Consider the following 24,803-nt stretch of genomic DNA (forward strand, 5'->3'; position numbering starts at 1 on the left):
CCCTGGCAGAGTGAACCTCATGCTGACCCTGATAGTGACCCTCATGCTGACCCTGGCAGACTGACCCAGGCAGAGTGCCTCTCATGCTGACCCTGGCAGAGTGACGTTCATGTTGATTCTAGCAGACTGACCCTGGCAGACTGAACCTTCATGCTGACCCTGGCAGGCTGACCCTGATAGAATGAACCTCATCCTGACTCTGGCAGACATCCACTGGCAGTGACCCTCATGATGACCCTGACAGGCTGACCCTGCAACCGGATCGCAAGCTGGATGATTAACATGCGCGTGCGCGCCGTGACGCAAGGTTCGATAACATCTATTTCCGCCGACGTGGGAGGAGTGTTTCCGGGTGAGAGGGCGGAGCAGGATGGCGGAGGCGAAAGGTGAGAAAGCTGGTCGCTAGCTTGGGAAACTAATGTTCGTCACGGGCTGAGGGAGACCGCAGGGGGAAGCGAGGGCAGGGTAAAGAGTAGCGGGCAGGAGGCCGAGAATGTAGGAGTCAAGTCAAGGTTGCATCGGCAAACTGTCCCTACATAGGCCTGGTGTCCATGTCCATTATTAATATGTGAGCTGTACTGTTTATATATTAATAATGTTTATCACTGACACTATTGTAGAATCAGACATCAATATAAACTGACATTACTGCACAGTTTATATTATTCTCTGATTCTATGGTGGTGTCAGTGATGAACATAAATATATATACCCTGACATTCAGTAATGGTACCTGCTCTCCAGTGGCAGCATCCTGGGGTTAACTGTAAAATCTGTTGGATGAGACATTAAAGCGAGTCTTTTGTCAGCTATCTCGAGTGGATGTGAAAGATCCCCATGGCACTATATATAAAAGCAGGAGAGTCAATCCAGCGACTTGGCCAATATTTATCTCTTCAGTCAGCAGAACAAAAAACAGGCTTTTCTGGGCATTGTCACTGGCTGTTGTGTTTCTTACATTACAACAGTGATCATGCTTCAAATATACTTCATTGGCGGTAAAGTGTTTTGGTTCTAATCAAATGAAAACTTGACCTCTCTAACAGATAACATGTACCATTCAGTACATTAGAAAAATTGACTTATTTGATCAGATAATGTCATCAGCCTTCAATCAATCAATTCAAGATAAACTATTGATAGAAACAGTCTAAATGATAACCAATGTATGTCTAATTTTGCACCTTGCAGTCCTTTTGCACAACCATGCACGACAGCATCCTGAATGGAACATTGGTTGTACCCAACCTGTTTGTGGCATTGCACAGCCCTGAATTACTGTGCAATCACACCCTTGTATAGCTTAAGAGAGAATATTGGTTATAGTAGATTGGTTGTAATTAAAGATATGAGCAGTCAGTTGATATTTTAAGGTCTGAAACATTGACTTTTCAGTTTCTGCCTAGGTGCTGCCTGACCTGCTGTATATTTCCAGCTTCATCTAATTTTCATTTTCAGTCTTCCAGCTGCTTCAATATCTTGCCTTTTGCCTATATTCTTTATTGACTTTACAGGAGGTTGATTGGTATCTCTTTGCATTCAATCAGGGGCTGTTTAGCACAAGGCTAAATCGCTGGCTTTGAAAGCAGACCAAGGCAGGCCAGCAGCACGGTTCAATTCCCGTAACAGCCTCCCCGAACAGGTGCCGGAATGTGGCGACGAGGGGCTTTTCACAGTATCTTCATTTGAAGCCTACTTGTGACAATAAGCGATTTTCATTTCATATTTTCATCTGTTATAACCAACATTGTCTCTAAATTGTGTGGGAATGTGGTTGTGCAGTAATTTAGGATGTTGGCATGCATGGTTGTGCACAGTGCAAATTTAGAGGCACATTGGTTATAATTCAGGCTTGTCGCACCAGTAATTTATCTCTCATTGATTATTTGGAGACTGATGATATCTGACCAAAGAAATCAATTCTACTGATGTATTGAATGGTACACATTTGATAGAGAGAGAAAGATAAAACTTGCAGCATTTGATTAGTACCTTTTACACATTAGGACATTAGTGTTAGTTTGCTCAGAACAATTGAAGAAGAGACCTGACTTTACAAGTCAAATCGAGTTCACTAATTGGGCGACAATACAATGCAGCAAGCTTTTATTAGTCGACTGGTTTGCATCTGGGTGTTTTTATCTGTATCTATAGTCTGATTCTTTGCTCCGATTGGTTGCTGGACAAGCTTTTGTTTATAATTTGAGGTTAGTTAAATGCTGTAGACCCTGTAATTATGCTGCTAAACTTTATGTTGGCCTTTACTGACCTTAAGATGAAACCAATACTCTTTGTAAGGGAGATGCGTCCAGTGGTTAGTGCACAGTTGCCTTCATGTCATTTATAATTGCATATCCAAGGTAACAATAGCTGAGCCTTTGCCCTTCCATTTTCCATATTTCTGCAACAATCAATTTGCACATTTCCTTTTATAAAGCCTTCATACCCAATAAAACCTTTACACTCTCCCATTTTGGTTGTTCCAACTAATGTTGCCACCGTCAACCCCTTTCTTTATTGAAAAGATTGAGTCCGACGCCATCAGACCCACCAGAAACTCCATACTCAAAGCAATGATTCTATCGCCCTCCTCGACCACTATCTCGGGTTGAACCAGAATGAGTGTAATCTTTCTACCCTATTAGACAATTAGGTGAGCTTCTAATTTCTTTCAAAATTTCCTATTCCAGTATTTTCTTTCTATCCTCTCTTGTCTGGGAACTCCAGCTCGCCCAAGTTTCTGTTGCCCATGTTGTATCACATAACAAGTCACATCACTGCTAATCTTGCTGACTAATATTGGCTCCTGTTTCCTGAATGCGTCAAATTTAAAATTCTTAACTTCATATTTAGATCCCCTACATGGCCTTATCCCTCTGCCCTTTTATATAGCCTTCTCGAGCCCGACAACCCCCTCACCACCACCACTGCTCCCCGCCCCCACAAACTCTATTCTATTCTGATCCTTGTAGACCTATGCCACCAGTTATGTATGCTCTACACTGTACAATTTCTCCCCGGATGTTGCACACTTTCGTCAAACTATGGATCACCACCCTAACATGTCCTAGTTTGGCTCAGCGACGTCCTTTTTGTCTGATCATAATTCTGTTAGCGTTCTAGCCTAAAGGAGAAAAGTCAGCTCGGATTACTTATCTAGATGACTGTTGGATGATCTGTGCTATAAAAAGGCTTAAACTTAATTTTCATCTCCTTGTTTTGTTTTCCTCATCTGTTTTGAAAATTGGCACATGAGGAGATAATGGGTACTAGAATAAAGGGACGATTAGTTTGGAAATAAATGCAGCACTGTAGCTTTTTTGGAAGGAATTCTGGACCTGACACAAGAATGTCCCAAGAAATGTTTTCGCCCTACCCCCATTTGAAGACATACAGACCTACTTTGTTCATACATACTTTGTTCATATGTACAAAAAGCAGCTGCTAATGTCTATCATTTTACAGATGTCGGATGGGAATCCTGCAAGCATTCCTTTCATGGTGCTGAAAAGTGATAGCTGATGTGGGTGTTTTGGATTAAACAGTAGGATCATCAAATCTTCTTGGATCCTGGTTAATGATCTTTCCCTTCAGTAGATTTCAGACAGCAAGTTTGTTTGTGAACTTTTTAAAAGTGGAATGGATAACACGCAGAATGTAGGGTCAGTGTATCCCAGACTCACCTCAGTTTCAGTGGTATCCTGTGCTCTAAAATGTAAATGTTAGCAGCTGATCAATAAGTATAATTACCTCATACTTTTCTTTTGCTTGTTTAATCATTTTACTGAATAACAATCTGCCACATCTCTTACAACTGTGGTTCTTTTTTTTTTGTTGTCCAACTATTCAGTTGCGATGTTAAATAGTGAATATGTCATGATACCCTAGCTATGTCTGTGTGCAAGAAGGATGTAAGAAATATTAGCAAGTATCCCAGCTGATAACCCATCAGCATATCTGGACTGAGGTGTAAAATGTAACCGCCTCCAAGCTGGCCTTTGTGGCTGATTCTCGTTTGATGTGATTTTGTTTTTTACTCTGAAAAGATCAGAGTTAAAAATATGAAACTGAAAATAAATTCTTGCAACGAGTACCTGCTAGGTATGTTCAATTTAATATCTCTTGTTATATTCAGTGATTGTGCTGCCTGGGATTCAATAACATATTTGACTTCTTTGTGGCCACCATGGTGCACTATTATAGTTGTACTGGTCATCTTGGGGAAATTGTTCTAAGCAGAAGTACCCACTAAAGTTTGGGTTTTGTTAGTTGTTAATTATCATAGCTTAATCTAAAAAGAAAAACTGTGCCTGTAAATGCTAGAAGCAGGTTCTGCGAAATGTTGCACAGAGCCATGACTCAACCATATTCTGCAATGCAAATACCTCCACCCAATTATTGAATCATTGTTTTGGCAATACTATAAGTTAAAAATGTATACCTATCCTGTACCTACTAAAATGTATATATTGGGATGTTGCGCCTTCAATGTTCGAAACGCTCTTTGGATACAGTGGAAAATATGCCTTTAGGCCTGTTTGAAAGTGATTTTGTACAACGTACCACGATGGGAAGAAAGTCAAGCAGACAATATTGGATGAGAAGAAATGTTGTTTTTTCAAAAAGCATTCATGGGTGTGGATTTGCTGGCTGGGTCAACAGTTTTATTGCCCATCCCTAATTGCCCTTGAGATAATGACAGTGAGCCACTGCCTTTAACTACTGCAGTCCATCTAGTGTAGGTACAGCCACAATGCTATTAGAGTGTTCCAGAATTTTAACCCAATGACAGTGAATGAACAGTGATATAGTTCCAAGTCAGGATGGTGTGTGGCTTGGAAAGAAATTTGAAAGTGGTGTTGTGTCTGCTGCTTTTGTCCTAGTTTTCAGAGGTTGTGCGCTTGGAAAGTGCTGTCAAAGAAGTCTTAGTGAAGTGCTGCAGTGCATCTTGTAGATGGTGCACATTACTGCCTCCGTGTGTTAGTGGTGGAGGAAATGGATGCTGAAGGTGCCAATCAAGCTGCTTTGTCCTGCATGGTATGAAGCTTCTTGAGTGTTATTGGGAGCTTCACTCATCCAGGCAAGTTGAGAGTGACATGTGCCTTGTAGATGGTGGACAGGCTGAGGGGTCAGGAGGCGAGTTGCTCTTTACAGAATTCCCAACCTCTTACTTGCTCTTGTAGCCACATTATTTATGTGGCTGGTCCAGCTCAGTTTCTGGTCAGTGCTAAACCCCAGGATGTTGATAGTTACTGTATTCTTTGTTCCATTCAAAGATGTCTCTGATTAACTAGGTCAAATGATCTTACCAACATTTTGTAAATTTGCAAACCAAAACCCTCATTTTCCAAGAAGTATTATATCTGAACACCATGCCATAATATTTAAGGACCATGCCATTATATTTAAGGATGTACCTGTTGTCCTGAGGAGTAACATCATCACTTACTGCTTCTTTCCATTGTTCAGAATGTGCAATGGTGCTAGCTGTACCAATAAGACTGTCCATCCAATAATGCCATGCTATCTGTTCACCCATCATTCTAATGGTGACTGTGCAGCTTGTAAGAATATACTATAGATTGTGTATGACACATCTGGATATGCTGTGCATAAATAAAAGAAACCTGAGATTTTATTGTTTCTCTCCAGACCAGGGCAATGATGATGGTCAGTTTGAGGTGTTGGATTTAGCTGAATATGCCAAACGACAAAGATGGTGGAACCGATTCTTTGGAAGAAACTCTGGGCCAATTGCTGAGAAATATACAGTAGCAACACAGCTGATGATTGGAGGAGCCAGTGGTTGGTGAGCTTTCAACTTTTAATATTGACCTTAAGCAGAGGGTATTTTTCTGCTTGTGTATCGCATTAACAATGTGAGCGAGGAGGGTGGGCAGAGGTTGTGATGTTGCAGATTTGTCTGGTGAGCAGATTAACAAATGCTAAATGTGAAGAAGTATCAATATTGCCAGATGAGGTTACTTACATTTCCAAGAAACACTGAGACAGAAGCTACGCTGATGAAGTAAAATAAGCAATTTCCTTTCCACTTCAATATTCCAGTGAATGGATTGGAAATGTAATGAAGTAACATGTCTCTAAGTCTATATGATTGAAGAAAACGCCTAGAGTAACACATCCATTGTGATCTGCATCAATAAAAGTGAAGATCCAAGTAGCTCAAATAGCTATTGGGTAGGTGAATAGACTAGAAAGAGAGATTTTAATAAAACCGGGACTCCACATTCCCATTTGAGAGTCCCAGGCTGCTCCTTAAATCACTTCTAATTTGTGGTGTGCTCCTAGCGGATTTCATTAGTGTAAGTATTTAGAACAGATTTCAAATCTCTTGTCGAAGAGGAGTGTTTTCAATATTCAATATGGAGGAGTGGTGTAAGCATGAAGCACTTTCAGGTCAAGTGTCCAATACTGATCATTTCAGCCTCAATCGCCTACTTGCTTAATTAGTTTCACTCAGGGTCCATAGAATCCCTACAGTGCAGAAGGAGGCGATTCGACCCATCACGTCTGTACCGATTGTCTGAAAAAGCATACTACCTAGGACCACTCCCCTGCCCTATACCCATAACCCACCTCACCTACACATCATTGGACTGTGGGAGGAAACCAGAGCACCTGGAGGAAACCCATGCAGACACTGGGAGAACGTGCAAACACCACACAGACCTAAGGCTGGAATTGAACACGGGCCCCTGGTGCTGAGGCAGCAGTGCTAACCACTGTGCCACCCTGTCAGTCCTTGTAGCTGTCGGCTAACCCTTTCATACTATTAGTCTAAGCTGCATTCAGACTCCTTTTTGATTTTGTATCCAACTGCAATACACAGACTAGTTATTGCACAGACTAACTTGCAGAAGAAGCCTTCCATTGTCAACTGAATCTAAAATTGTAGATAGCACAATTGTTTCACAGCTCCAGGGTCCCAGGTTCGATTCTGGCTTGGGTCACTGTCTGTGCGGAGTCTGCAGGTCCTCCCCGTGTGTGGGTGGGTTTCCTCCGGGTGCTCCGGTTTCCTCCCACAGTCCAAAGATGTGCAGGTTAGGTGGATTGGCCATGCTAAATTGCCCTTAGTGTCCAAAATTGCCCTCAGTGTTGGATGGGGTTACTGGGTTATGGGGATAGGATGGAGGTGTGGGCCTGGGTAGGGTGTTCTTTCCAAGAGCCGGTGCAGACTCAATGGGCCGAATGGCCTCTTTTGCACTGTAAATTCTATGAAAATATCATGAAGTTTCTTTTTGGAAGTGATGAATAAATCTGTAATTTTTTCCATCTGTTTATAATTTTTAATAATTTCTTCCACTTCTCTTTTGCAGGTGTGCAGGATTCCTGTTTCAGAAGGTTGGAAAATTAGCTGCAACAGCAGTCGGTGGAGGCTTCTTCCTGCTCCAGGTGAGACTGTCATTGACCTGGTAAATCAAGAATCTTCTGAGACTGGTGGAATGAGGGACTTCAGAAAAGCAGACAGCTGAGGAAAGGGCCTGTAAAGCTGAGTTAATTCTCAAACCGATGGTAGTTCATTATGATCCATCCATGCATTCAAGTGCATGCATATTTTGGAGCTTGTGCGTTTGTTGGTCGAGGAATTCAAACCTGTAGAAATTGAGCAATGTTAATACTTTGGAAGTTTTTTTTGTGGCGGGTGGAATTGGACTGATATTCCGCATACATGTAAGTAAAAATCACTTGCACCAATTAGAGCATATTCATTAGTTCATCGCTGGCTGTGTATGAAAAGTATGCAATTCATTCACTTTAAAACATGCCTCAACTACACCTCACACCCAACTTCTTGTAAGTACTCCATTCCATTCTCTCAATTTCTCCACCATGTCTGTTCTCATGATGCTATCTTCCGCAGCACTTCCGACATGTCTGTCTTTTCCTCTTCGAAGATTCTCACCCTTCCCCTCCCCCATTGTGGTTCAAGGGACCGCAATTGTGGCCGACTCATTTCCACACTTCTCCTCGTCCCTTTCTTTTCCCCTCCGAACCGTGATAGGTTCCCCTTGTTCTCACTTTCCATCCCATTAGCCCTGCCATTTCTAGCATGATGCCACCACCAAGAACATCTTCCCCTCCTCTCCCCTGTCAGCATTCCAAAAGAACCATTCCCTCCACCACACCCTGGTCCACTCCTCTATCATCTGAACACCTCATCCCATTCCCATGGCACCTTCCCATGCAATCACAGGAGGCGTAACACCTGCCTTTTCATCTCCTCGCTCCTCATTGTCCAAAGCCCCAAACATTCCTTCCAGGTGAAGCAGCAATTTTTGTGTACTCCTTTCAATTTAATCTATTGTTTCACTGATCACAATACAGTCTCCTCTACGCCTGGGGAGATCAAATGCAGACTGGGTGACCAATTTGCAGAACACCTGAGCAGCAGGAGCATCAGAACACCACGACCTACAAATTCTCCTCCAAGTCGCAGATTATCTAGACTTGTAAATATACCACTGGTCCTTCATAACTGAATCAAAATTGTGGAACTCCCTCCCTCACAGCACTGTGGGAGCACCTTCACCACCACTTTCTCAAGGACAGTTGTGGATGGGCAATTACTTCTGGTCTTGTCCAGGCCTCATGAATGTCCTATTGCAGTGTAATTTTGCACGCCTGTATTTATTCATCTGTAAACCTGTATATGTAATGTTTATGCTATTCCCGAGGGGAGAGAGCAGATTGAGTGTTGTTGAACAGAGAAATTAATCTAATTTCCAGAATACAAGTGAAAGGCGCCCACTTTCACTTTAAAAAGAGAAAAATACCGCGAACGCTGGAAATCTGGAATAAAACCGAAAATGCTAGATAAACTCAGCTGGTCTGGCAGCATCTGTGGAGAGAAACGGCTAACACTTTGAGTCTACATGGCCCTTCTGCAGAACACAAGAATGGTAGAATGATATAGTTTGAAAGGGACTGGAGGAGGCGGTCAGAATTTACATTTCTACATTTCTTCAGTTCTGTGGAGGGTCATTTAGACTTGAAACGTTAACTCTGTTTCTCTCTCCACAGATCCTGCCAGACCTGCTCATTTTATCCAGCATTTTCTGTTTTTATTCCACTTTCACTTCTGCGGAAAAGGTGAAAGCCAACTTCCTAAGACCATGTCCTTGTTTCCATATGTATGGGAGGAAGAAAAACTATATTGACAATATTGCATGGCAAGAAACAAGTGTACAGTCACATTTCACATGATTCAGAACCAAATGGTGTATTTATCCACCAGGGAATTCTATAACGCTGAATCCTGTGAGAAATAATGATTGTTAAAGTCTCCCTAAAGGTGGATGTGGTGATACTCTAGTTTTTTTTTCCCAGATTGCCAACCACACAGGATATATCACTGTTGACTGGAAGCGAGTGGAGAGGGATGTGAACAAGGCAAAGAAACAGTTGAAAATTGGCAAGAATAAGGTTACTCCAGAAGTACATGGTGCAATTGATGAGGTAAGGAGATTATGTCAGAGTGGTGCACTTACTGCAGCACAGTTTCATTCACCCAATAAAAGTCAGTGGTGAAACCAAATAATTCGCTTGGCATTGTTTTATTTTCAGTTGAACCTTATTAATGAAGCTGTGTTGGGTGGCACAGTGGTTAGCTGGTTAGCACTGATGCCTCACAGCACTGAGGGCCCGGGTTCAGTCCCAGCCATGGGTCACTGTCCATGTGAAGTTTGCGTATTCTCCCCGTGTCTGTGTGGGTCTCACCCCCATAACTCAAAGATGTACAGGATAGGTGGATTGGCCACGCTAAATTGCCCCTTAATTATAAAAAAATTAAAATAATGAAGCTGCATGCTTTAATTTTGCTTTAAATTATATTTTGAAACTAAGGATGAGAAAAACGATAGGTTGCATCCTACCTAGCAAAAATGGCCGCCTTTAGGTTTCTGACTCCAAAATGGTGGCTTTGCTAAAGCTGGGCAGCTAGTTTATTTTGTTTCTTTAAGAAGTGGCATTTATTTAAATTACTACCTGAATATCTAAGATGCGTTCCAGCATTAAGCTGCTTTAATTGTGTAATCTTTCCTGAGAGCACTTTGCCCAGTTAGCTCTCTTCCCTTTTGTCCTTGCTAAAAATTCAGTCAGTCAAGCTCCCTTCAAACAGTGTCTGATACTTTTTAATCTCTCCTGTCTAGTATCCCACCACATTTAAGTACTCAGAAGTTTTCATGCATATTAAAAGGAGTTATACAAAAAGAAACTTGCTGTTACATTTTTTTTCTGCAGATAAAGAAAGAACTGGAAAATATGATGCCATATGTGTGGTGTAAATGGATTCAGTCAGTCAGTGTTAAGGGGAGAGCTAGACATATATGTTTCCTGTACATTATGAATAGAGAAACACCAGTGAGCATTTTTGTCCATGCGAAAATTTGAGTAGATTTCTATAATGTACTAAATGCAGAAAATCTTGAACACATCCAGTTGAAGTACAAGTATACTGATGGTGAGCAATATGTCTGTACCAATAGATTTATGGCAGTTTTTGTTTTAAACTTGATGACACTGTGTTGACAAGACAATTAGTAAACACTAACTCGAAATAATTATTTAAAATGCTCTCTCCTATATTTTTCTCTCCACCGTGGAACTAGGCAGAGATGTCCTGTGTCGTCGTCGTCCCCCGCCCTCCCCCCCCCCCCCCCCCCGCTGTTCTCGCGATTGAGCAGTTGGCCATCGCATTAAGTTCGGGGGTATGGAAAGGAATAGTGCGGGGGGGGGGGGAGGGGGGGGGGGGCTCTGCAGGTACAACATTTCTAGTTTGGTGGGGAGAGTGAAAGTGATCTGGCAAGGTGGGATGGTCTCCCTCTGTCACTGGCGGGTCAGGTACAGCTGGTTAAAATGAACATGTTGCCGCGATTTCTGCTTATTTTCCAATGCCTGCCGATTTCCTGCCAAAGGCATTTTTCAGAGAGATTGAAGGAATGATTGCCTCATTCATATGGGGAGGGAAGGTGGCCAGAATTAGAAAGGTGCTGCTACAGAGGGGAAGGCAGGCAGGGGATTTGGGTCTTCCGAACCTGATGTATTATTACTGGGTGGCAAATGTGGTGAAGGTGCGGAGCTGGGTCAGAGGGATTGATTACCAGTGGCTCAGAATGGAGGAAAGTTTGTGCAGAGGGTCGGGTTTGAAGGTGCTAGCAACAGCGCCGCTCCCGATGGCCCCGGGGAAATACATAGATACATAGAAGATAGGAGCAGAAGGAGGTCTTTCAGTCCTTGGAGCCTGCTCCGCCATTCATCACGATCATGGCTGATCATCCAACTCAATAGCCTAATCCTGCTTTCTCCCCAAAGCCTTTGATCCCATTCTCCCCAAGTGCTATATCCAGCCGCCTCGGGGAGATCGGTAATAATAGCTTCATTGAGAATTTGGAGGCAGTTTCGCCAACACTTCGGGTTGGGGGCAGGGTCAAGGGAAATGCCAATTCGGGGGAACCACAGATTTGAGCCAGGGATGTGGGTTGGAAATTTTCGGAAATAGGAGAAGAGGATTAAGACACTAAAAGATTTGTTTCTTGGGGGGGTTGGTTTGCAGGATTGAAGGAGCTGGAATCGAAGTATGGGCTGGAGCAGGGGGAAATGTTTAGATCCATGCAGGTTCGAGATTTTACTAGAAAGGAAATACAGAGCTTCCCAGTGGAAATGGCCTCCACATTGCTGGAGGAGGTGCTGATGACAGGGAGACTGGAGAACGGGATAGTGTCTGCAGTTTACGGAGCTATTTTGGAAGAGGAGAAGGCATCACTGGAAGGGATCAAAGCAAAGTGAGAGGAAAAATTGGGAGAGGGTATGGAGGAGGGGTTCTGGTGTGAGGTGCTCCGGAGAGTGAACACCTCCACCTCGTGCGTGAGGTTGGGGCTGATACAGCTGAAGGTGGTATATAGAACACACCTCACAAGGGCGAGGATGAGCCGATTCTTTGAAGGAGTAGACGATGTGTGTGAACGTTGTGGGGGGGGGGGGGGGGCGCGCTAATCACGTTCATATGTTTTGGTCCTCTCCAAAGCTGGAGGATTACTGGAAGGAAGCTTTTAGGGTAATCTCTAAAGTGGTGCACGTGAAACTGGACCCAGGCCCTCGGGAGGCCATATTCGGGGTGCCTGACCAGCCAGGGTTGGAAACGGGTGCGGAGGCAGATGTTGTAGCCTTTGCCTCGTTGATCGTCCGAAGGCGGATACTGATTGGATGGAGAGCAACCTCTCCACCCTGTGCCCTGGCATGGCAGGGGGACCTGTTGGAACTCTTGACTCTTGAGAAGGTTAAGTTTGAATTGAGGGAAGGACGGAGGGGTTCTACAATTCACGGGCATTATTCATTATGCACTTTCAAGAACTGGATGACATTGAACATTAGTTGGGGGCTGTTTGGGGGAGGGGGACTGTGTGTGTTAATGGTGACTATAGGTGATTCCTGATTCCTTTTTGTCATTTGTTTATTTGAACATGCGGGCTAATGTTTGGGGTTTGGTGGGAGGATGGGATTGTTGTTATTGATATGGGGATTGACCTATTCGTTACTGATTATTGTTTATTGTTTATTGTTGGTGGATGTAAATCTGGGAGAAAATGTGAAAGAGGAGGAGAATAAAAATATATTTTTTAAAAATGCTCTCTTACCCCATAGAGATTTAACATTTTATTTTTTTTAGTTTCCTTCCTTTTCTCTTGACCACACTGATTTCATGCTACAGTACCTATTGCTCATGCATCGCCAGTCCTTCAGTAACTTGTCCATTTTGAAAACTTGCAGACCCATTTTTCAATAGTCTTGAAGTTTCCACTTCCATTAGTGTTATGATTATACATCTTATTTAAATCCATTGCTGATGCCGTCAGTAAGTGCTGTGACAGCATTAGTGTTGTTACCTGTGTATATTTGTTTTTAACTGCTGTTTGTTCTGATTCTTTTCAATTACTGTTATTTCGTTATTACTGACCCAACTACTCCTGTTTTGAGTCTCTATTGTATTTTATACTTTGTTACTTTTATATATTAAAGAAGGTTAACTTTAAGATTATTGCATTTCAACAGCATTTTGTGATCAAGTTGCCACATCTTTTTGACGAGGAGAATAAAAATAAATTTGTTTCAGCTCGTTCAACACAAAGTTGAACCATGGCTATATTTGGGTCTATCAGTGAGCTTGTGGAAGAGACGAGAACTGGACTGAATATATGGAAAGGTTGGAACACGTTTTCTTGGAATGGGATCATAGATGAGTCTAGAAAGCACTCAATTCTCCTGAGTGTATATGGCGAATACAAGCTAGTGAGAAATTTAGCTACACCACATAAACCGAGGAGCCATTTCACTTGCGGATTTAGTTACGGTCGTTCCGAATCACCACAATCCTAAACCCTCTGTAATTTTACAACTTTTCCAGTTCCATAGTCATTTTTGAAAACGGAACAGTCTGTAGCTAACTTTGCTGCTCAATTGCACCAGCTCTCTCAACATTGAGTTTGGGGCAGGTTTGGAAGACGTTTTTTGGGATAGACTAGTGGCATTTGCTGGGAGAAGCCACACTTATAGAATAGAATTTACGGTGCAGAAAGGAGGCCATTCAGCCCATCAAGTCTGCACTGGCCCTTGGAAAGAGCACCTACTTAAGCCCACACCTCCACCCTATCCACCCAGTAACCCCACCTAACCTTTTTGGACACTAAGGGCAATTTAGCATGACTAACCCACCTAACCTGCACATCTTTGGACTGTGATGGAAAACCTGAGCACCCAGAGGAAACCCACGCAGGCACAGGGAGGACTTACTCATAAGAAGGCTCCAGAAATGTTTTTTTGGGCATGGAAATGACTGCCAATAATGCAAAAGATATTCAGAAGGCCAATGGCGGCACGCAGGCAGGTGCACTGCGTCAAGTAGGAAAAGAAGCTGCTGGTAAAAAGGTGAAGACTGGAGTGTTTTAGGTGTGAAAGGTCATACTGTGCGAATCATTGTTCAGATGCTGTTTGTCACCAGTGCATCAAGAAAGGGTATTTAGCAAAGAAGTGCCATGGTGCTAAGAGAAAGTCAAAGGCTGAGCAGGAAACTCTAATGCAAGGAAGTCTCAGTTAAAGGTGCATCGCTTAGAAACCTCAGCAGGCAGAGGAGCACTCTCACGACCTGTTTAATATGAGTGAGGGGCATACAGAACCTATTTATGCTACAGTGGCGGTTGATGGACAGAAAATCAAGAAGGAGATGGAAACAGGAGCCTCTGCATTAGGAGTCAGTGAGGAGATCTTCAGGAAGATGCGGGGCTCGAAGCAGGCACCAGCCCTTACTCATGCAGGAATCAACCTTCAGATGTACAACATTGCATGTTAGGAAAGAGTTTTAAGTTCCCCAGCATTTGAGTTAGAATTGGTGTTCTAATTGATTTTATTGTTCAATAGATTTCACGATGTTTAAATAACTGCACCATATAAATAAAGGGGACAATGCCCTATGTCATGAAAGGCAAAGTGGAGGAGTTGAAGGAATCACCAGTGTTACTGCGCAGATTACAGTGTAGTTGCAAAGCTCCTTATAATTCAAGCATTAGTTTCATTGTATTTCTGTCTTTAAGGGGGATTAAAATTTGGGGGGGGGGGGGTGTGGAGAGAATGTTATAGTGTTGTTATACATCTCATTTAAATCCATTGCTGATGGCATCAGTAAGTGCCGTGACATCGTTAGTGTCATTGTTGTTACCGGTGTATATTCATATTTAACTGCCGTTAGTTCCGATTCTCCTCAATTACTGTTATTTCAATGTTTAATTAGCCACTCCTGGTTTTGAGTCCATACTGTATTTTAAACTAGGCCACAAAATCGTTGCAATGTATTAATCTTTAATATATAAAAATAACCAAGTTACCACAACTTTGCACACTTTCCCATTAATTTTTCAATAGTCTTGGAAGTTTCTACTTCCTAAAGTCTGCTACTATCCTCACTGTTGAAATTACCCCCAAGTCCAGGTGATTAACATACATCAAAAAGATCAGTGACTCCATTACTGTACTTTGGGGGCATACTGGCTACTTTGCTCTAGTCTGGAAAAAAAATTCACTACGACGCTCCTTCTTGTTCCTTAGCCATTTTTCTATCCACACAGCTACTGCTCCTTTAATCCAATGGGTTTTAATTTTGCCAACAAGTCTATTATATGGTATTTTGTCAAAGGCCGATGTGAAAGTTCAGATACACAATAGCAGCACTCCACAACCTTCTGTTAGTTCATCAAAGAACTCAATCAAGTTTGTCAGGCCTGATTTTCCTCATCAAATCCACACTGGCTGTCTTTGTCAACCCATGTCTTTCCAGGTGACAATTCTGTCTGAGAGTAGTCTTTAGAAGTTTCCCTTTCAAAAGTACTGGAGTCAGGGAAAGTCCCAGAGGATTGAAAAATCGCTGTTGTAGTCCCCCTGTTCAAGAAGGGAACAAGGAAAAAGACGGAAAATTATAGGCCAATTAGCCTAACCTCGGTTGTTGGCAAGATTCTAGAATCCATTGTTAAGGATGAGATTTCTAAATTCTTGGAAGTGCAGGGTCGGATTAGGACAAGTCAGCATGGATTTAGTAAGGGGAGGTCGTGCCTGACAAACCTGTTAGAGTTCTTTGAAGAGATAACAAATAGGTTAGACCAAGGAGAGCCAATGGATGTTATCTATCTTGACTTCCAAAAGGCCTTTGATAAGGTGCCTCACAGGAGACTGCTGAGTAAAATAAGGGCCCATGGTATTTGAGGCAAGGTACTAACATGTATTGACGATTGGCTGTCAGGCAGAAGGCAGAGAGTTGGGATAAAAGGTTCTTTTTCGGAATGGCAACCGGTGACGAGTGGTGTCCCGCAGGGTTCAGTGTTGGGGCCACAGCTGTTCTCTTTATATATTAACGATCTAGATGACGGGACTGGGGGCATTCTGGCTAAGTTTGCTGATGATACAAAGATAGGTGGAGGGGCAGGTAGTATGGAGGAGGTGGGGAGGCTGCAGAAAGATTTAGACAGTTTAGGAGAGTGGTCCAAGAAATGGCTGATGAAATTCAACGTGGGCAAGTGCGAGGTCTTGCACTTTGGAAAAAAGAATAGAGGCATGGACTATTTTCCGGTGACAAAATTCATAATGCTGAAGTGCAAAGGGACTTGGGAGTCCTAGTCCAGGATTCTCTAAAGGTAAACTTGCAGGTTGAGTCCGTAATTAAGAAAGCAAATGCAATGTTGTCATTCATCTCAAGAGGCTTGGAATATAAAAGCAGGGATGTACTTCTGAAGCTTTATAAAGCATTAGTTAGGCCCCATTTAGAATACTGTGAGCAATTTTGGGCCCCACACCTCAGGAAGGACATACTGGCACTGGAGCGGGTCCAGCGGAGATTCACACGGATGATCCCAGGAATGGTAGGCCTAACATACGATGAACGTCTGAGGATCCTGGGATTATATTCATTGGAGTTTAGGAGGTTGAGGGGAGATCTAATAGAAACTTACAAGATAATGAATGGCTTAGATAGGGTGGATGTAGGGAAGTTGTTTCCATTAGCAGGGGAGACTAGGACCCGGGGGCACAGCCTTAGAATAAAAGGGAGTCACTTTAGAACAGAGATGAGGAGAAATTTCTTCAGCCAGAGAGTGGTGGGTCTGTGGAATTCATTGCCACAGAGGGCGGTGGAGGCCGGGACGTTGAGTGTCTTTAAGACAGAAGTTGATAAATTCTTGATTTCTCGAGGAATTAAGGGCTATGGAGAGAGAGCGGGTAAATGGAGTTGAAATCAGCCATGATTGAATGGTGGAGTGGACTCGATGGGCCGAATGGCCTTACTTCCGCTCCTATGTCTTATGGTCTTACTACCAGCAAGTGGGCTAATTGGCCTATAGTTGTCAAATCTAAGAAGGATTGAAATATTGTGGCGAGCGCTTTTGTCATTTCCCCCTTTACTTCCCACAGCAACCTAGAATGCATCCCATTTGGACCAAATAAATTGTGCTTTGAGCTCCACCAACCCTTTAAATACCTCTAATTTTTCTACTACCTTCCCCTTTTACTGTGATTTTGCTAGTATCTTCTCATTTTGCAAAGACAGGTATAAAATGCTAATTGAGTACTTCAACCTTTCCCTTCCTTTTTCACATGTCTCTTCTGTATCTGAACTATGTCCACTTTGAAGGCCTCCCATTTTCCACTTGATGTTTTCCCAATTAATCTTTATTTCCAATCCACTTAGGCCAGGTTCTTTTTTCAGTTCATTGAAATTAGCTCTTCCAGTTAAGTATCCCCACCGTTGTTCCTTGACCCTTACTGAAACTATTTTGAATGATTGATGTTGGAGGGATTTATTTTTAAATTTAACATTGATAATCTTTACTTGATTAAATGCTGCCTAAATGCTGCCAAAACAAAATGTAACAGTTTGGGATTCAAAAATTCACAAGCATGTACTCTTTATATCTCTAGACAATTTCAATCTGATAGATTTATGGTTTGCATTTTTAGACAGCTATGTTTTAGAAACAGTTTCAACATGGCATCCTCTTCCATGAGATTGGATGTCCTTTGCTCTCTGCAGGTGCTGTGAAATGCTAACCATTCTCTCCTTTCGTTCTCCCCATGCAGGTGACTGTGTTTGTTAAGAAGAATATTGTCCTCACTGGGGGTTTTGTCGGTGGGTTCCTACTTGGACTTGCCTCATGAGGATTAGTTGAAGATTTTACTTCAATTGAAGAACTACACTCCATTATCACTTCGCTCACTGCCCCTGAAACCATTGATAGATTGTATGTGCTTTGTTATGTTGGGTATGAGTGCCCCACAGGCAGTGCTGAGCTAGTAGCTTCAATATATTGTACTGGAGGGGATTTACGTTACTGAATTGACTCTGTGGCCTCAATATTCTTAATGTGTGACTCAGAAGACTATCAACATTGCTTTTACCCTGATTTTAAAATTGTGGTGCAATGTTTTAAAATGGCTGATTGCAGCTTAACTTGCTTCGTAGTATAATCACTGATCTTGGTGATTTTCCCCTACCAAATAAAAATCTTGTGACACTTCATACTTGACATCTTGCACATTTTAACTCCATGTGTAACTTCTGAACTGACATTGCTCCTATGTTTGCATGTTTTTTGGGCTATATGTTGCACATTGTTAACCATATGTATTTTCTAAATGTTGAGATGTTAATGAAGGCTGGACACTGCATAATGACACTTTAGAAAGACTGGAACCTATGCTACTTGTTTATGTTACACCACATGCTGTAATCGCCAGCATGACACGGGTATATCTACAAATTCAGTGTGATTATTTTCAAAATTGGGTCCTTGAGAGTATTGTAAGGTTAAAACAGTGTCTTAGGAGTTTTTATAAGCACTCTTGTTTTGCTTTGTCCTTTGAACATTTTGATTGTATTCTAGCTTTTAAAGTTACTCCCAGATGTCTTGTGTCTTATTAATTGCCTTGCCATAATTGTTTTCAGATCATGTCACATAAAAGCAAAATCTGAATAATCATATGTCTTTCCAGAGCTTGGTATTTATAGTTCAATTGCTGCAGTACACACCTAGAGTTAGAACTTGTTTGGCTTCAGCAGTAGTCAATAAAAGATTCGTAATGCTAGGACCTCTAAGAGCCTGGTGTCACAGTAAAAGGAAAAGTATTCTATGTATGTCTGATTTCATATGTTTATTGTGGAGCTATGTATGTCATAATACTGGCTTTTATGATGCCTTGCCTTTCCCACACTTGCACTGTTACATTAGTATTTTGTTTAAAGTTAAGACTCTTATTTGAATCGGATGGTCATATGTTCATATCCTATTTCAGCATAAAATCCAGGTTGACAGTATGTGGTACTGAGGGATTGCTGTACTAGCAGAGGTGGCATCTTGATTGAGGTCCCATATTCCTTCTCGGATAGATGTAAAAGACCCTGTGGTAGTTTGGGAGTTCTGGTGTCCTAGCCTATATTTATATCTCAACAGAATCACGAAAACAGATAATCTGGTCACAATGGGACCTTGCTGTGTACAAATCTGGCTGTTGCGTTTGACCACAATAGTGACTATATTTCAAAAGTACTTCATGGAATGTGAAGGGCTTGGGATATCTTGAGAACATGAAAGGTGTTATGCAAATGCAAGGTTATCATTTTTAAAATCAGTTAAATTGACATTTCCATTTGCTATTAGTGCAAATGGAAGGTAGAACAGTAACATGTATTTTTGGTGTAGGCCTATAAAACCAGTACACTTTTTATACATTTAAACAAAACACCTAATTTTTTTGGATTAACTGGTGACTTTGTTCTTAAAAATACCCAGTTATACACTCTGAGCAGATAGTAGCTTTTGTCCACACTATTCAGAATAGACCCCAAACATAATTCTTCAATCTGAATTCTTTAGAAGTGTTTTACTGATTGAGTTTCTAGTATTTCAATTTCCATTTATTAATTGACAAAAATGTAAGTAGTCACTATCATTATAATGGGCATAGTACAATATATGTCCTCGGGAGATTGTCCTCCATCCTTGCCACCCTTTTCAGAACTTGGCTGGAAATGCAAGTTCTGTCATGGTGACCTTGATTGTTTGCATCGTTAATTTATTACTTGTCTGAGAATATCTTCGATTTGAGGAAATGAAGTAAACATGCAAGGCCACAATACAGCTATATCTGCACTTTCCTCTGCCCACCATACAAAACAATTGCTGACTAATTACAATCTTAAGTTGAAAATCTTAACCTACCAGAGAATGAGAAGATTTACTGATAATATTTTTGAGGACGCTTGTTATTTAGTCACTGCGACACATGATCTTAAATGGGGAGTCTTTTTCTTTCAAAATTGATGCACCTATTGGGAAGGATCACTGCAGTAGTGGAGTACAGAATGTGTCCTAGTCTTCGAACAATGATTCTTAAAAAATCTTTCAAATTAGTGTTTAAAAATTTGTCCAATATGCTCTCCTGCATCACTACCAATTAATTTTCTGTCCTAGTCCGAGATAAATATAATGGGATGTGATGAGATGGTGGGGGAGAGCTGATATAGCTGTATTCTCATTCGGTGGAAATACAATAGCGTTTTTCATTTTTAAACTGGTATTTGCTTGTCTTTCTAGCTAAAAGGCAATCTTTTTAGAGGCTGATTTTTGCTGGAAAAATTCATGCGTTTAGAGATATTGTTAGATTTATCTGTTTTAAATTGAAGAATGCAGCTGAAGGGCATGTTGATGTTGCAATAGTGAATAGTGTACTGTATTTAAATACATTTATAAGTGTGTCATGGTGTATATGGTGATGGCAGTACTGTGGCCTGCAATCTGATATACGTTCGAAAAACTGAGTTTGCATTAAATTCCCATGTATGTATTGATTTATTTTTAATTTAAGTATAGTTACTTCACATGCTTAGTACAGATATCTGCTTTACTGAATATTTTGCCACTTGGTGCCTCCTATTTACATTGTTTATGATTGTACTTTTAATTGTATTGTTTCTTTAAAAAGAATGCACTATTCTGATAACTTGGTGTGGAGAAAGTGTTGCATAAAAAAGTTTTGCCAAGTGTTGTGTATGTTATTGCCTTTTGTATTAATCCCCATCTGCAGTGAGATCTCATGGTAATAGCCCACGTCCATTGACAAAGATAGTCTAATGCCAAGTTTTAGTTAATGTGGACAGTAACCAAGCTGTGACGTTACTGCAGCAGGACAGTAACCAAGCTGTGGAGTTACTGCAGCAGTCCAGTGGGGGTATGTTAGGATATTCTGATGGGGTTACCACGGGGTGGCAGAACTACTTATTTCAGCCGCCTTTCATAGATGACCCATGAGCTATAAGAGGTGGCAGTAGTGGAGTGAATCCTTGCGGTGGTAACGGGGGTGACCTAAACAAAGTCAGTATCAATTAAACACAGTCACACTGCCCTCCTGTGGGGAGGGATAGAACAAAGGACAGGAACAGGCTATTTGGCCCTCTAAGCCTGCAGGATTAAATAATGGTATAATACAGATTAGCTGACCATAGGCTCTTTGGCACAGTTTTTCAAATGCAATCACTTTTTTTCCATAGCTTTTCCCCCCAAATATTTATCTGATGTGTTTAGAAGTCCAAACATCCTTGTTTGGAAGGGTGACCAGGCTCCTTGCCCTGAACGCTCCTGCTTCTTTACTTTTAGAACTTCACAGTCATTTGATATTACGGGATTGAGTATTGCTGAAAAAGACATTTTGACCTCTGGTGGTGGTCATGGAATGACTGGTTTTGCAGCACAGGGCAGCATCGGCTCGAAGGAGTTGGTTTGAGCTCTTTTATCCGGGGGTGGGGGCGGTGGCAGGAAAGTAGCTGAAGTTGTGGAGGAGAAACTTTCTCCCTGCCCACCCCCAGGAGTGGCATGTCTGCTCGTTATCAGCCTCCGCAGAAGAAGGTCAAAGACCTGGCCAATGAACTGGAAGAGACCTGTGGTGCAGCAACAATTGGAAAGATGGCGGAGGGCGAAGGGGTTGTCGCATGATGGAAAACCCCAGATGGAACACTTGATGGCGTTCTTCAGAGAGGAGTTCCGCCAGCAATGAAGGGAGATGCAGGAAGACCGATCAAAGGAGCGGTCGCACCCTTGAAAGGCTCAAGGGAGAGTCGAGAAATGCTTGCAGGTACCCAAGGCAAAAGCAGAGAATGGGGGAGCTGCCACGGGTGGCGATTGTGAGTCTCCACAAATTTGTGGAGAAGGGGAAGATCCTGCGATGGGCCAAGGATAAGTGCAACTGTAAATGGGAGGGGAACAGGGTCTGAATCTATCAAGACATTAGAGCGGAGCTGGCAAAGGCCACTGGATTCAACAGGACTAAAACGGTTCTTTACCGAAAGCAGATCAAGTTTGGGATGCTGTACCAGGCGAAACTGGGTGATTTTTGAAGGCCAGGAGTTCTATTTCAAAACCCCAGAGGAGGTCAATGACTTTATTAGTGACCATAAACTGGGGGAGAACTGAACGTTAATAATGGGAGACGGAGGAGTTGGAACAACTGAGTTCAGAAGATGTGGGTAGTGTGGGGGTTGGAGGGAAAGGGGTTCTCTTGGGTGTGGTGATTTTGTTGTGATAGTTAAGGGGCAATAAGTTTGTAAGGAAGCAACTACCCCCCCTACCCCCCCCCCCCCCCCCCCCCCGCACCTGAAGGACCAGTTTAGGTTGAGAAAGGGATGGGTGGGTCAGGTATTTCACTCTGGGTTCGATTCAAAGTCGTGGGGGCTGGCCATCATGTTGAACACAGACGGGGTTTGTAGGGGTCAAGGAAGTGCCATCATTTTGAACAAAAAAAACAGGGTTTTTGGGACCAAAAAAAGCTGAGATCCAGGGGAGAGAGATTTGATAATGAGCAGCGTGCTGGAGGGGATGCCGGTGGTGCTAGTGAATGTTTATTCACCGAATTGGGACGACATGGGTTTGCGAAGGGGTTGCTGGGAGCAAATCCAGACCTGGGCATGCATCAGTTGAGCATGGAGAGGGAGGGGGGGGGAATTTTAATTGCGTACTGGGGGGGATTTAATTGCGTACTGGAGCCGTGGGTGAATAGGTCGAGCCCCAAGTCAACGGGAAAGTTGGCAAAGAAGCTTGGAGGTTTAGGGAAAGAATGGGAATGAAGAAGTATGGGTGGGGGGTGATTTTAATTGCGTATGCAGGAATTGTGATTTCTGACCATGCACTGCATTGGCTGGAGGTTAGACTTAGCTCGAGGCAGGAGCAGAGGCGGGGATGGAGATTGGTTCGGGGCTTTTAGCAGACAAGGGCGTTCTGTGATAAGGTGCGGTTGGTGATTAAGGATGAACCAGAATGGGAAGGTATCGACGATCGTATTTTGGGAGGCATTGAAGGCCTTGGTTTAGGGGAGAATATCCTGTTTAAGGCACACCGAGATGGCAAAAGGAGGGAGGGGTACGGACGGTTATTGGATGAGGTAGTCGAGGTGGACAGGAAATATTTCAGGGCCTCCGCCAAGGAGATATTGTTAAAGAGAACTGCAGGGCAGTTCGACAGTCCGACGACAGGGAAGGCTGTTGGGCAGCTACTGAGGGCGAGGGGGGGGGGGGGGGGGGAGAAGAGTTGCAATATGAATATGGAGAGAAGGTAAGTCGCATGCTAGCCCATCAGCTATGGAGGCAGGCCGCATCTAGAGAAATCCTGAGAGTATGGACTGGGAAAGGGAAGGTAAGCATCGGAGCAGGGGAAGATAAATGATGCGTTCAGGGAGTACGCAGCATTAGTGTGCCAGGCTGCTGTGGGAGGTTAGGGAGGAGATTGCAGAGGTTCTGGCCCAAATTTTAATTTCTCTCTGGTCATGGGGAGGTGCCAGAGGACTGGAGAACAGCTAATGTGGTTCTACATTAAACTAGGGTTGTAGGAATAAGCCAGGAAACTACAGACCAGTGAGTCTCACGTCCGCAGTAGGGAAACTATCGGACAAAATTCTTAAGGTGAGAATCTATCTCCATTGGAGAGGCAAGGTGTGATCAGGGATAGTCAGCATAGCTTTGTCAGAGGGGGGGTCATGCTTAAGAAATTTGATTTAATTTTTTGAGTACTTGACCAGATGTGTATATGAGGATAATGCAATTGATGTAGTTCATATGAATTTCAGCAAAGCCTCTAACAAGGTCCCATATTAAGAAGTCTTACAACACCAGGTTAAAGTCCAAAAGGTTTATTTGGAATCACTAGCTTTTCGGAGCTTCCTGATGAAGGGGCTGCTCTCCGAAAGCTAGTGATTCCAAATAAACCTATTGGACTTTAACCTGGTGTTGTAAGACTTCTTACTGTGCCCACCCCAGTCCAACGCCGGCATCTCCACATCAAGGTCCCACATGGGAGTCTTACAAAGAAGGCAAATGCACATGGGATCCAGGGTAATTTGATACGGTAGATTCAAAATTGGCTTAGTTGTAGGAGACAGAGGGCGATGATAGAAGGCTGCTTTAGTGACTGGAAGCCAGTGGCATACTTCAGGAATCTGTGTTGAGTCTCCGATTATTCATCATTTATATAACGACATAGATGACTATGTGGGGGGTAGTTTGTGGATGACACAGATTGGCCGGGTGGTTAACAATGAGGTTGAGTGTCTTGGGTTACAGAAGGTATAGACAAGATGGTCAAATGAGCAGATAAATGGCAGATGGAATTTAACCCTGAAAGGTGAGGTGATACACTTTGGAAGGAGTAATTTGATAAAGAAATATTCAATGAATGTCATGACACGAGAAAGTTCTGAGGAACAAAGGGACCTTGGTGTGTTTGTCCATAGATCTGAGGGCGGAAGGACAGGTTAACAGAGTGGTGAAAAAGGCATATGGGACACTTGCCTTTATCAATCAAGTAAGAAGTCTTACAACACCAGGTTAAAGTCCAACACTGTGCTCACCCCAGTCCAGCGCCAGCATCTCCACACCATGGCCTTTATCAATCAAGACATAGATTACAAAAATAGGGAGTTGTATAGAAGTTTGGTGAGGCCACAGCTGGAGTAGTGTGTGCAATTCTGTTCACCACATTACAGGAAGGATGTGTACCGGCCTCCCCAAACAGGTGCCGGAACATGGCGACTAGGGGCTTTTCACAGTAATTTCATTGAAGCCTACTTGTGACAATAAGCAATTATTATTATTATTATTGCACTGGTGGAGATTCACCAGGCTGTTGCCTGGGACAGAACATTTAAGTTCTGAAGAGAGGTTGGATATTTGGGTTGTTTTTATGGAGCAGAGTAAACTGAGGGGGTGACCT

The 24,803-nt window shown here is 42.6% G+C and overlaps 1 protein-coding gene across 1 annotated transcript; it reads left to right on the top strand.

The window, feature by feature from the left end:
- Positions 1–323: 323 nt before the first annotated feature.
- On the top strand, positions 324–20,590 carry LOC140421007 (FUN14 domain-containing protein 1-like). Its single transcript, XM_072505271.1, has 5 exons — positions 324–386; positions 5,653–5,809; positions 7,338–7,413; positions 9,349–9,477; positions 17,632–20,590. Exons 1-5 carry the CDS (start codon positions 371–373, stop codon positions 17,707–17,709), a joined length of 456 nt encoding a protein of 151 aa, XP_072361372.1. The 5' UTR covers positions 324–370; the 3' UTR covers positions 17,710–20,590.
- The last annotated feature ends 4,213 nt before the right edge of the window (positions 20,591–24,803 follow it).

This window comes from Scyliorhinus torazame, chromosome 5 (genome assembly GCF_047496885.1).
Source record: "Scyliorhinus torazame isolate Kashiwa2021f chromosome 5, sScyTor2.1, whole genome shotgun sequence".
NCBI lineage: Eukaryota > Metazoa > Chordata > Chondrichthyes > Carcharhiniformes > Scyliorhinidae > Scyliorhinus > Scyliorhinus torazame.

Coding starts and splice junctions, on each gene's coding strand:
- LOC140421007 (XM_072505271.1), top strand. Junction 5,810..7,337: donor ATTGGAGGAGCCAGTGGTTG/GTGAGCTTTCAA, acceptor TCTCTTTTGCAG/GTGTGCAGGATTCCTGTTTC. Junction 9,478..17,631: donor TACATGGTGCAATTGATGAG/GTAAGGAGATTA, acceptor CTCCCCATGCAG/GTGACTGTGTTTGTTAAGAA.